The sequence below is a fragment of the Heterodontus francisci genome, chromosome 11 (genome assembly GCF_036365525.1).
Source record: "Heterodontus francisci isolate sHetFra1 chromosome 11, sHetFra1.hap1, whole genome shotgun sequence".
In the NCBI taxonomy this organism is placed as follows: domain Eukaryota; kingdom Metazoa; phylum Chordata; class Chondrichthyes; order Heterodontiformes; family Heterodontidae; genus Heterodontus; species Heterodontus francisci.
The window spans coordinates 101,017,798-101,029,878 of NC_090381.1; the positions used below are offsets into that span (position 1 = coordinate 101,017,798).

At 44.9% G+C, this 12,081-nt stretch overlaps 1 protein-coding gene across 1 annotated transcript in view; it reads right to left on the reverse strand.

Annotated features, from left to right (window-relative positions):
* The window catches only part of hltf (helicase-like transcription factor), a 71,765-nt gene that overhangs the window by 27,432 nt on the left and 32,252 nt on the right, over positions 1-12,081 (reverse strand). The window contains exons 10-15 of the mRNA XM_068042611.1: positions 9,821-9,914; positions 8,594-8,673; positions 8,211-8,279; positions 7,564-7,668; positions 1,559-1,656; positions 1,273-1,416 (exon numbers count right to left, since the gene is read on the reverse strand). Coding sequence (XP_067898712.1) covers positions 1,273-1,416; positions 1,559-1,656; positions 7,564-7,668; positions 8,211-8,279; positions 8,594-8,673; positions 9,821-9,914 — 590 coding nt within the window. The remainder of the gene's footprint in view (positions 1-1,272; positions 1,417-1,558; positions 1,657-7,563; positions 7,669-8,210; positions 8,280-8,593; positions 8,674-9,820; positions 9,915-12,081) is intronic.

The window sequence follows — 12,081 nt, forward strand, 5'->3', positions numbered from 1 at the left end:
CCTGCGCCGATCCAGATCCTCTCTCTAAACATGTCGCCTATTTTCTAATTAATCTAACATTATCTGCCCCCTACCTCAGCTCATCTATTAAAGTCATCCATACATGACTATTCCATTGCTCTCCTGGCCAGCTGCCTATCCTCATCCAAAATTTTACTGCCTGCACCTTATCCCACAATCAATCCCACACCCATCACCCCATCCTCACTGACCTACACAGGCTCCCAGCCCTTTTCCTCCATACCTCAAACTTTAAAAACTGGACTTGGTCTTCAAATCCTTCCATCACTCTTCCAGCTCGACAATATCTCAACCCAAATTCTGTGTTTTACTGACTCCAGCGTATTGTGCACCCAACCCCTTGACTCCACCATTGGCCGGCATGTGTTCAGCTGCTCAAGTCCCACTCTCAGGAATTCCGTACCAAAATCTCTCTGCCTCTTCATCTCGAAGACCCTCTTTAAAGTGCACTGCTTTGTCAAATTTTTTAGTTTGCCCTCCCAGACTCTCCTTCTTTGGCCTGGAATCCATTTTTCTACATTAAAAGGTGCTATATAAATGCAAACGGTTATATGGAATGTATGCAATGCACTGGCACTTCCATTCTGATAGAACAGTGTTACGGTGGTGTAGTGGTAATGTCTCTGAATTAGTAATCCACAGGCCCAGGCTAAGATCCTGGCACATGGTTCAAATCCCACCATGGAATTTAAATTCAACTAATTAATAAAAATCTGAAATTGAAAGCTAGTCTCAGTAATGGTGCCATGAAATGATCAATTGCCATAAAAACCCATCTGTTTCACTAATTCCCTTTAGGGAAGGAAATCAGTCATCTTTACCTGGTCTGGCCTACATGTGACTCACAGCAATGTGGTTGACTCTTAACTGCCCTCTGAAATGGCCTAGCAAGTCACTGTTGTTAAGGGCAGTTAGGGATGGACAATAAATTCTGGCCATACCAGCGATGCTCACATGAAAGAAGAATATTTTTAAAAGTACGTAAATTGTTTCTATGGTTTATAAAGTAACAAATAAATCAGCTCTGAGGTCTATTGATAAAAGTTGCGTTGGAGTATGAAATTTCCCTTTAAGAACTGTTCACAGGTCAGAAAAGCAAAAAGCTCAATTCCAAAAGTATTTGTGACTTTCAGTGAAGTATTTTGATGGGATTTTAGATGTCACAATTTTACTTTACAAGAATGAAAAGTGTGCAATCTCAAAGACTGCAATGAATTTCAATACCATACCAATTTAATATTCACCACCTACCCCATAATCGACTGTTAAGGTATTGTAGGTGGTCAGTACTACATCCTGTTCAGCAAGGAATGCTGCACCCTTATTTCTCTCAGAGCCATAATAAAGATACATATTCAACTTCACGTCAGGACATAAATGTCGCTCAAATTGATCCTGAAAAACAGATTTGCATTTCAAGTTATTTCAAATAGTTTGGACTTTGTACCTTTTGGGTTGATTACAATAAAGGATAATATTGATGAAGACAACAACCAAATTTGTAGGGCCAGACTCAAATGTGCCACGAAGTACTTACAATCCAGTTACTGAGCACAGATAGTGGACAAACAATCAGGGTCGATCTTGCCTTTGTGCTAGATGCAGTATTTGTGGTGGTCTGTGTGCTTGGACAACCTAAAAAGAAAAGAATACAAATACTACAGATGCTGGAAATCTGAAATATAAACAGAAATTGCTGGAAACACTTGGAGCAGGTTAGGCAGCATCTGTAGAGAGAGGAAGACAGGATTAACATTTCAAGTCAATGATCTTTCATGGGAGCTGAGGAAAGAGATATGGCTGTGAAAACAAGTTTTAGCTTGAACAAACACAAGAATGGAGACGGATAACAACAAAGGGGAACGGGTCTAATGAACAGTCATTGACCTGAAATGTCAACTCTCTCTCTTTGCACAGATGCTGCCTGACCTGCTGCGTATTTCCAGTATCTTCTATTCTTATTTTTTTGATAAAAAATAATTTAGGTTGCACTTTGACAAACTCACTTAAAATCTAGTCAGTGTGGAGTACCTTTAAGTCTAATAATGTCTATAAATTTGGACGTAGGTTCTGCAATCAGTTACCATTGGTGACCTTCCCTTTCGCTGTCTAGGCCCCATGCCCTGGATCCCCTCCCTAAGCCTCTCTGCTCTTAATACAGCTTAAAACCCACCTCTTTGACCAAGCTTTTGGTCACCTGTCCTAATATCTCCTTATGCAGCTCAGTGTCAATTTTTGTCCACTGACTGCTGTGAATCACCTTGGGACATTTTACTACTTTAAGGCACCATATAAATTAAACTGAAAGAGGTAAAAGTTATTTTAAAAGGCAGCAATATTTCTGTCTAACAACCATTCCCATTTCTAGATGTCATAATTCTTTGTCTTAGCAGTATGGCTTTTATACCTTGACCAATTCCCTCCACTTTGTCACCTCCTTCCCCACTTTCAAAAAACCATCATCGTTCATTCCTTTGATCCCTATTTTGTCTTCCTTAATCTAAGAACTTGGAAATGTCATCCTGCACGAGGAGCACTCTAGGAGCCCAAGCTCTTGTGAAATATTGGAATCTGACATTTGTACATGTTCCACTTTCTTTCTTTGGGCCTCCTTATCTCGAGAGACAATGGATACGCGCCTGGAGGTGGTCAGTGGTTTGTGAAGCAGCGCCTGGAGTGGCTATAAAGGCCAATTCTGGAGTGACAGGCTCTTCCACAGGTGCTGCAGAGAAATTTGTTTGTTGGGGCTGTTGCACAGTTGGCTCTCCCCTTGCGCCTCTGTCTTTTTTCCTGCCAACTACTAAGTCTCTTTGACTCGCCACAATTTAGCCCTGTCTTTATGGCTGCCCGCCAGCTCTGGCGAATGCTGGCAACTGACTCCCACGACTTGTGATCAATGTCACACGATTTCATGTCACGTTTGCAGACGTCTTTATAACGGAGACATGGACGGCCGGTGGGTCTGATACCAGTGGCGAGCTCGCTGTACAATGTGTCTTTGGGGATCCTGCCATCTTCCATGCGGCTCACATGGCCAAGCCATCTCAAGCGCCGCTGACTCAGTAGTGTGTATAAGCTGGGGGTGTTGGCCGCTTCAAGGACTTCTGTGTTGGAGATATAGTCCTGCCACCTGATGCCAAGTATTCTCCGAAGGCAGCGAAGATGGAATGAATTGAGACGTCGCTCTTGGCTGGCATACGTTGTCCAGGCCTCGCTGCCGTAGAGCAAGGTACTGAGGACACAGGCCTGATACACTCGGACTTTTGTGTTCCGTGTCAGTGCGCCATTTTCCCACACTCTCTTGGCCAGTCTGGACATAGCAGTGGAAGCCTTACCCATGCGCTTGTTGATTTCTGCATCTAGAGACAGGTTACTGGTGATAGTTGAGCCTAGGTAGGTGAACTCTTGAACCACTTCCAGAGCGTGGTCGCCAATATTGATGGATGGAGCATTTCTGACATCCTGCCCCATGATGTTCGTTTTCTTGAGGCTGATGGTTAGGCCAAATTCATTGCAGGCAGACGCAAACCTGTCGATGAGACTCTGCAGGCATTCTTCAGTGTGAGATGTTAAAGCAGCATCGTCAGCAAAGAGGAGTTCTCTGATGAGGACTTTCCGTACTTTGGACTTCGCTCTTAGACGGGCAAGGTTGAACAACCTGCCCCCTGATCTTGTGTGGAGGAAAATTCCTTCTTCAGAGGATTTGAACGCATGTGAAAGCAGCAGGGAGAAGAAAATCCCAAAAAGTGTGGGTGCGAGAACACAGCCCTGTTTCACACCACTCAGGATAGGAAAGGGCTCTGATGAGGAGCCACCATGTTGAATTGTGCCTTTCATATTGTCATGGAATGAGGTGATGATACTTAGTAGCTTTGGTGGACATCCGATCTTTTCTAGTAGTCTGAAGAGACCACGTCTGCTGACGAGGTCAAAGGCTTTGGTGAGATCAATGAAAGCAATGTAGAGGGGCATCTGTTGTTCACGGCATTTCTCCTGTATCTGACGAAGGGAGAACAGCATGTCAATAGTCGATCTCTCTGCACGAAAGCCACACTGTGCCTCAGGGTAGACGCGCTCGGCCAGCTTCTGGAGCCTGTTCAGACCGACTCGAGCAAAGACTTTCCCCACTATGCTGAGCAGGGAGATTCCACGGTAGTTGTTGCAGTCACCGCGGTCACCTTTGTTTTTATAGAGGGTGATGATGTTGGCATCGCGCATGTCCTGGGGTACTGCTCCCTCGTCCCAGCACAGGCATAGCAGTTCATGTAGTGCTGAGAGTATAGCAGGCTTGGCACTCTTGATTATTTCAGGGGTAATGCTGTCCTTCCCAGGGGCTTTTCCGCTGGCTAGGGAATCAATGGCATCACTGAGTTCCGATTTGGTTGGCTGTATGTCCAGCTCATCCATGACTGGTAGAGGCTGGGCTGCATTGAGGGCAGTCTCAGTGACAGCATTCTCCCTGGAGTACAGTTCTAGGTAGTGCTCAACCCAGCGGTCCATCTGTTTGCGTTGGTCAGTGATTATGTCCCCCGATTTAGATTTGAGGGGGGCAATCTTCTTAATGGTTGGCCCAAGAGCTCTCTTCATGCCATCATACATTCCTCTGATGTTTCCGGTGTCTGAGGCCAGCTGAATATGACTGCATAGGTGTTGCCAGTAGTCGTTTGCGCAACGCCTAGCTGTTCTTTGTGCAGTACTTCTGGCTGCTTTAAGTGCTGCGGATGTTAAATCGCTGGGGGCTTTCTTGTAGTTCAAAAGTGCAATGCGCTTAGCGGCTATGACAGGTTCCAGCTCTTCATTATGAGATTGAAACCAGTCTGCATTTCTCTTCGCACTTTTGCCGTAGGTGGTCAAAGCTGACTCATAGATGGCGTCTCTGATGTGGGCCCACTTGGTCTCAGCATCCCCTGTGGGAGTGTTTTGAAGGGCTGTTACAAGTGAATTTAGAAATTTTTGTAACAGCTGTGGGTGAGAAATTCTGCTCGTGTTGATGCGCGGGTGGCCCTTCTGCTTGGAATGATGCAACTTCTTTGGTCTGAGTCTAACCTTGCTGCACACCAGGGAGTGGTCGGTGTCGCAGTCCGCACTGTGGAATCTGCGTGTGATTTGAACACTGTTTAAGGCGGCTCGCCTTGTGACAATGAGGTCTAGCTGGTGCCAACGACGTGATCTTGGGTGCCTCCATGAAACCTGGTGACAGGGTTTAGTGTGAAAGAACGAGTTGGTGATGCAGAGGTTATGATAGGTACACAACTCAAGCAGTCTCTGCCCGTTCTCATTCATCCTTCCAACGCCATAGCGCCCAAGGCAGGAGGGCCATGAGTCATGGTCGGCCCCAACCCTGGCATTAAAGTCCCCCAGCAGGAATAGGTGTTCGGTGTTGGGGATGCTGCTAATGATGTTATGGAGTTGTTCATAGAACTGGTCTTTAGCTTCAGGTGCGGAACAGAGTGTTGGAGCATAGATGCTGAGTAGGTGTACTGGACCAGAGGTGGTGAGCAGTCGGATGGACAGTATGCGTTCCGAGCCATTTGAGGGAGGCTCTATCATGCTGAGCAAGGAGTTTCTGATGGCGAAGCCCACTCCATGCTGTCTTGGTTCTTCAGGATCCCTGCCCTGCCAGAAGAAGGTGTAGTCTTGCTCTGCTAGAGAGCCACTCGCGGGGAGGCGAGTCTCCTGAAGTGCTGCAATGTCCACATTGAATCTACTGAGCTCGTTGTTAATGATGGCGGTCTTCCGAGAATCGTTGATTTGTGTAAGGTCTTCCGACAGGCCAGGACACATAGTTCTGACGTTCCAGCTTGCAAAGCGAAGGGCTGGTACCTTCTTTCCTTTTTTCATGTTGTTTGGTGCGGTGTATCAGTCCACCTTTCGGGCAATGACCCTGAGCTCCAAGCACCCATTGAAGCAGGCAGACTGTGGCGGGACAGAACCTTATTGACCGGGGGCTGCCCGGTTTGAGGCGGGCGGTAGCTGTCCAGTGAGGTGCAATGACCTCTCCCACCAACAAAGGCAACCCGTGGCGCCCAGTTTCTACGCCAATTTATCTGGACTTATAACCCGTAACTGCTGCCTTCCGTGTTGTTTTAGTCGCTGTGAGGCAACTATGGAGTGACCTCTCCATGGCGCATGCCTGGGCAAATTTATGGAGGTTGAGAGTTGCCCAGTCGTCAAAACCCCCCTCTCGGCCTTTCTGGTGGGGTCCAAAGGAGTGCAGGACACGACGTTTGGCACCAGTATGGCTGCAGGAACTGCCGGAAACATGCCAAAGGTGACACATGACCGCCTACGGGGTTCCGCTCCGGATTTTCTGTTAGGGTTTACTCCCTTAGCCTTGGTCTCTCCCGAGACGCCCACAAGGCAGTGGGGTTGTTGGGGCCCCTACACAGGTGTAGGATGGTGCCGGTGGGAGGAGGGGATGCAAGGGGGAGGGGTAGAGGGAGGGGGTGGGGGTGGGGTGCAGGGGAAGGGGGTGCGGGGTGAAGATGGTGCGAGGGGGGGGCGGGCTGGGACGGGGTTGTGAGGGGGTGAGCTGAGAGGGTGGAGCAGGGAAGGGGACGGGGGTGGGGGGGGGGGGGTGGAAGGGGGGTAAGGGGGGGGGGGGAGGGGGGGTGGAATCTGGTGCAGGTAATAAGCCATTTCCTCAGTGCCCACCATCGACGTCCGGAAAGCTCATCCACGTCCTTCGGGAGGTGAAGCATCATTTGGCAGACTTCGAGGTGATTACATTTGCTAAGGGTTACATGTTCCACTAGCACCATCTAAAGGCACTAAAGATATTGCATTTATTATTTTCTCCAGTTATTTTGTGAATAGAATTTTATTAGCAAGCATTTTAGATGAAGCACCAATGGTTATAACGTGAGACACTAACGGGTAGAAAAATCTACAAAAGAAAATAAGCAGGATTGGTTAGGTGGCAAAAAAACAGAGGGGTGGAGGAAAAGAAATGCATGAGTTATGATTTGGAATGGAATGCCTGAAAGGGCGATGGATGTGGATTCAATTAGTAATTTTGAACAGTAATTAGTTAAATACTTGCAAGGGAAAAATTTTCAGGGCTATGGGGTAAAAGCAGGGGAATAGGGACTATTGGATAGCTCTTTCAAAAGAGCCAGCACAGGCATGAGAGACCAAATGGCCTCCTTCTGTGCTGTATGGTTCTAGTCTACAATCGCTGATGACAAGCTCATAAACTGTAGTTGAAGAGGGGAGACTGATGTACCTCTGGAGTTCCACAGCATGGAGATCCTAGGAAAGAAGGAATTAAAAGTATGCTTTGATTTGAAAGGGAAGGGGAACAGGGCATAGCGCGGTGAATCATGAGCTTAGCGGGGAGAGAGGAGACAGCAGCGTTATTTATTATTTCCAATTTGCAGAACAAATCACAGAAGGAACAGCAACATAAACTGAGTCACTGCACCTCGGGGTAAGGAGCAGACCAGAGTCTGGCGCGTATTCAGCATATCCAGGTGAGAGGAGGAATCACCAACAAAAAAGGTTAAAAATAAATTCATATTACCCACACAGATGAAGCGTTACCTTTCTTGATCTTTTTCATTGGGGAAGGTGACCCGCCTAGTGCGGCTGCAAAATCAATATCCTCCATCAGGCCACATCTAGACTGTGGCTTATCATCAATAACTCCTGTCAAGTAAAACAAAAACTGTAAAACATCTTAAAAATGCAAACAGCTATTACGAGCAGACCAATGATGATTTCTTTCCTTGTCACAGATATTCTTCCAACACAAAAAGGGTTTGAATTCACAAGGAAGTCATCTGTTCAACTACCACCCTCTAAAAAGTCCAAAAAGACCAACACTGTCCCAAAATAACAACCAGGAAATCAAATCTGTGAATGGCATAAACAGGATTGAAAAAAAACAATGATCTGCTTTGCGTTTCTACCATTTAGTTCCTAGTCCACCTACAGGACTCTTAACTATTACTGCAGTAGTTCAAGAACACGGTCCAACACCACCTTCTCAGGGCAAATGGGTTCAGCAATAAATGCCAGTGATGCCCATAGCCTGGGAATGAAAACAGGTTTATTCTTGTCACAACTGCCCAATCAAAACTTTGACCATACAGAACTACCCTCTTTAGAATTTATGTCAAGACGTTTTGGATCATGGGTGTCATTTTAAACAAATATATGGATAATATCTTTTTTTTTTAATTGTTCACCTTTTCTCCCACTATTTGTAGGCTTCCACTCCGTTCTTTTACCCTTTGCACTTTTCACTTGTGCTTTCACTGCAAAAGAAGAATGATAACCATGATGCAGCTTTCAAAAGAGATAGTTGTATTTATATAGCACCTTTCACAACCTCAGCATGTCCCAAAGCACTTTACAGCCCATTAAGTAATTTTTTTTGAAGTATAAGCACTACTATCATGTAGGAAACACAGCAGCCAATCTGTGCACAGCAAAGCCCCACACACAGCAATGAGAGAATAACCCGATAATCTGTGTTATTGAAGTTGGCTAAGTGATCCTTTTAGATTGGACCCTGATAAACCACATCAATAAACATAGTGAATGAAAAGGATCCTGGTCACAGCCTTGCCTTTCTTTTTTGTAGAGGCCCATTCTTCATCCTTTTCAGAGTCGCTGCTGTAGGTGTATTTAACTCTCTCCGTTTTTTTCCTGTACAAAACAGCATTCTAGTTGATAAAATGTAAATAAAGAGTAAAAGCAGAAGAAAGGAGTAAAGAATTTTCAAAAACCATCACAGTCAAAAGAAAGCTAAGACTTGCATTTATATAGCACCTTTCATAATCTCAGGACATCCCACAGCACTTTACAACCAATGAAGTACTTCCAAAGTGAGGGTACTGTTGTAATACAGGAAATGTGGCAGCTATTTTGTGCACAGTAAGTATCCACAAACAGCAATTAAATAAATGACCAGATTATCTGTTTTCCGAAGAAGGGTCACTGACCCGAAACGGTAACTCTGCTTCTCTTTCCACAGATGCTGCCAGACCTGCTGAGTGGTTCCAGCATTTTTTGTTTTTATATCTGTTTTAGGTGTTGGTCAAGGGATAAATATTGGCCAGGACCCCAGGAGAATTCCTCTGCGCTTCAAAATAGTGCCATGGGATCTTTGGCATCCATTTGACAGGGCACACTAGACCTCGGCGTAACATCTCATCTGTAAGACAGTACCCTCAACAGTGCAGCATTCCCTCAGTTCTGCACTGGGAATGTCAACCTAGATTGTGTGCTCAAGTCTCTGGAGTGGGAACTTGAACTCAACCTTCTGAACCAAGACCGGCAGTCAGTAGTTTTCTTGGGCTAAAGAAAACAGGTCCTATCTGCCAAGTGCGACTTGTTGCAAAGTATACTGTAAGGAACAGATTTGAGGCAGTGGTCAGAAAAGCACAGGCAACTCAAGTTTTTTTTTTATACACCTATATTCCTTGCTTGCTGGTTTGCTCTGATTGAAGTTCAGAGGCCCGGATGTTTGCTGTTGAAACAGGTCCAAATTAATGGGGCCACTTCTTCAAACTTGATATATGGGACAGATTTAAGTGGATCCCAGAAGACAAAGGCCTCTTGGTGACTTCCACCGTGTATTCAGCAAGCAAAGACTTATACTGAGAGCTGTACAGCATCCAGCACATCTGCAATGATCAGTTAATATAATGTCCATCAAGTGCGTATACAGGACCGTGCAGATGTAAAAATGAATTGCTTGAAATTATGCAAATTAACAGTTGTAACAAGTATACAAGTGCAGAAATGAGTAATACTAAGAAGAAAAATGCAGGTTAACTTTACAGCCCATTACCTTTTAGGATATGATGAAGCAAGTGGATTAGTTCCTGAGGAAGAAATGTTTCCTGTAGTATCCATCATAGTGGCCTTTTCTCTGTTGTCAGCACCTAAAAGGCAGCATTATTTGGCAGGATAAATCTGAATGGATATTTAATAATCCTAGATGGCATGGGGTTGTACTGACACAGTCCAGCACCGAGATGGCACACTCCTGCGATTGAGCCATGTTTTAAATACATCAGCACAAGACAGGTAGTGTAGAAAACTGGAATTCCAGCACATTAAGAGACAGAAAATAAACTCCAGGATATCCACTTAAATCCCCAGGACCACAAACTACTCAAGTAAAGTTACCCACATCCACACAGTATTTTAAAATATGAGTCAAAAAGAGAAACTCCTCCCAATATGGTACAAAAATGCCCAGTTATTAAAATATATTAGAGGTGCTTCTTTTTTCTTTAAAGTTGGCAGTAATTCTACTCCAAGTCAACACATCTAGATTTCTCACCAGCTGGATAAAGTGCCATGTGGTACCATCCATGATTGACTCAATCTTGCAATGATTAGGCAGAGTACAGAGCCAAAGAATTTAATGGGTACCAATTTTTTTTTTTTTTTAAAGCTACCCTTCTGTATACGAGAAGGGTTAGGGGAGACAGTGGTAATGTCACTGGACTAGTAATCCAGAGAACCAAACTAATGCCCCAGGGATGTGTGTTCCAAAATCCACCATGGCAGCTGGTTGAATTTAAATTTAATTTTAAAAAAAAGGAATTGAAAGCTAGTCTCAGTAATGACGCCATGAATGAAACTATCAATTGTCATGAAAAAAACCCATCTGGTTCACCAATGTCCTTTAGGGAAGGAAATCTTCCATCCTTACCTGGTCTGGTCTACACGTGACTACAGACCCACAGCAATGTGGTTAACTCTTAACTGGCCTCTGAAATAGCCGAACAAGTCACTCTGTTCAAGGGCAATTAGGGATAGGCAACAAGTGCTGGCCTTGCCAATGATGCACACATTCCATGAAAGAATTAAAAAAAAGATACCTGGAGCCAATTTTGCTTATGACTATAAACCACTCGATCTTCATTCTTGTAGTTTATCATTAGTCTGACCATTTCACAATAAGATAACTGCACAGCATTCTAATCATTCCCAGATATCCATCATTATACTTTATTCCAGGGGGTGCTTATTTAACTGTAAGACCTACACACCCAGCAAAAAGTGACAAGACTTTTGCAGTCATGTGGTGCAATAGACTGGAGCTCCACAGTATCATTCAGCACTTCTACTCCTCTCAGTTCCATTTTCACAGTCCTACTGTCGTGATAATTTACAGAATGAAGTCCCAGGAATAGTACCCCCCCAACCCCCAACAGAAGGTAGAATCACTCAATTTCCCCCTCTCAGATGGCTGAATTGGTATATACACTGTAATAGAGAACTGCAAAGGGCCAGATTCAATCTCCAATTTGTGCTGAGTTAGTTAGACTCTGTTTGGCCAGCAGTACAACCTGACAATTGGTCTCAGTGTTCCGGGTTAGGACAGGGTGGCTGAATATACCACTGAGGGATCCTGCTCCTCACTGCTATGCAGTCAGACATAAGATACAGTTCACGTGCCAGTTAAGGACAGAATTAAGACGCTCTTTACAATCTACAGTAGATTAAGTACTAACTGCGATAATACAGAATACTGGTCAGTCCTCACTCGGAACGCTGTGTTCAGTTTTACGTGTCCCACCGTAGGAGGATTTATGAGCCTTGTAGAAATTCCAGCAGCAATTCACCATGACAACAGCTGGGATGAGGGAACTGAACAATGATGAGAGATTGGATAAATATAGGTTATAACCACTGGAGGTGAGGAGTTTAAGGAGTAATCTGACAGAGGTGCTTTAACTAATGAAGGGAAGGAAATTAGCAAAGTTCCTTTTTTTTTATTCATTCATGGGATGTGGGTGTCACTGGCTAGGCCAGCATTTATTGCCCATCCCTTACTGCCCTCGAGGAGGTGGCGGTGAGCTGCCTTCTTGAACCACTGCAGTCCTTGGAGTGTAGGTACACCCATAGTGCTGTTAGGAAGGGAAGTCCAGGATTTTGACCCAACAACAGTGAAGGAACGGCAATATAGTTCCAAGTCAGGATGGTGTGCGCCTTGGAGGGGAACATGCAGATGGTGGTGTTCCCATGCATCTGCTGCCCTTCTAGGTAGTACAGTTGCGGGTTTGGAAGGTGCTGCTGAAGGAGACTTGCTGAACT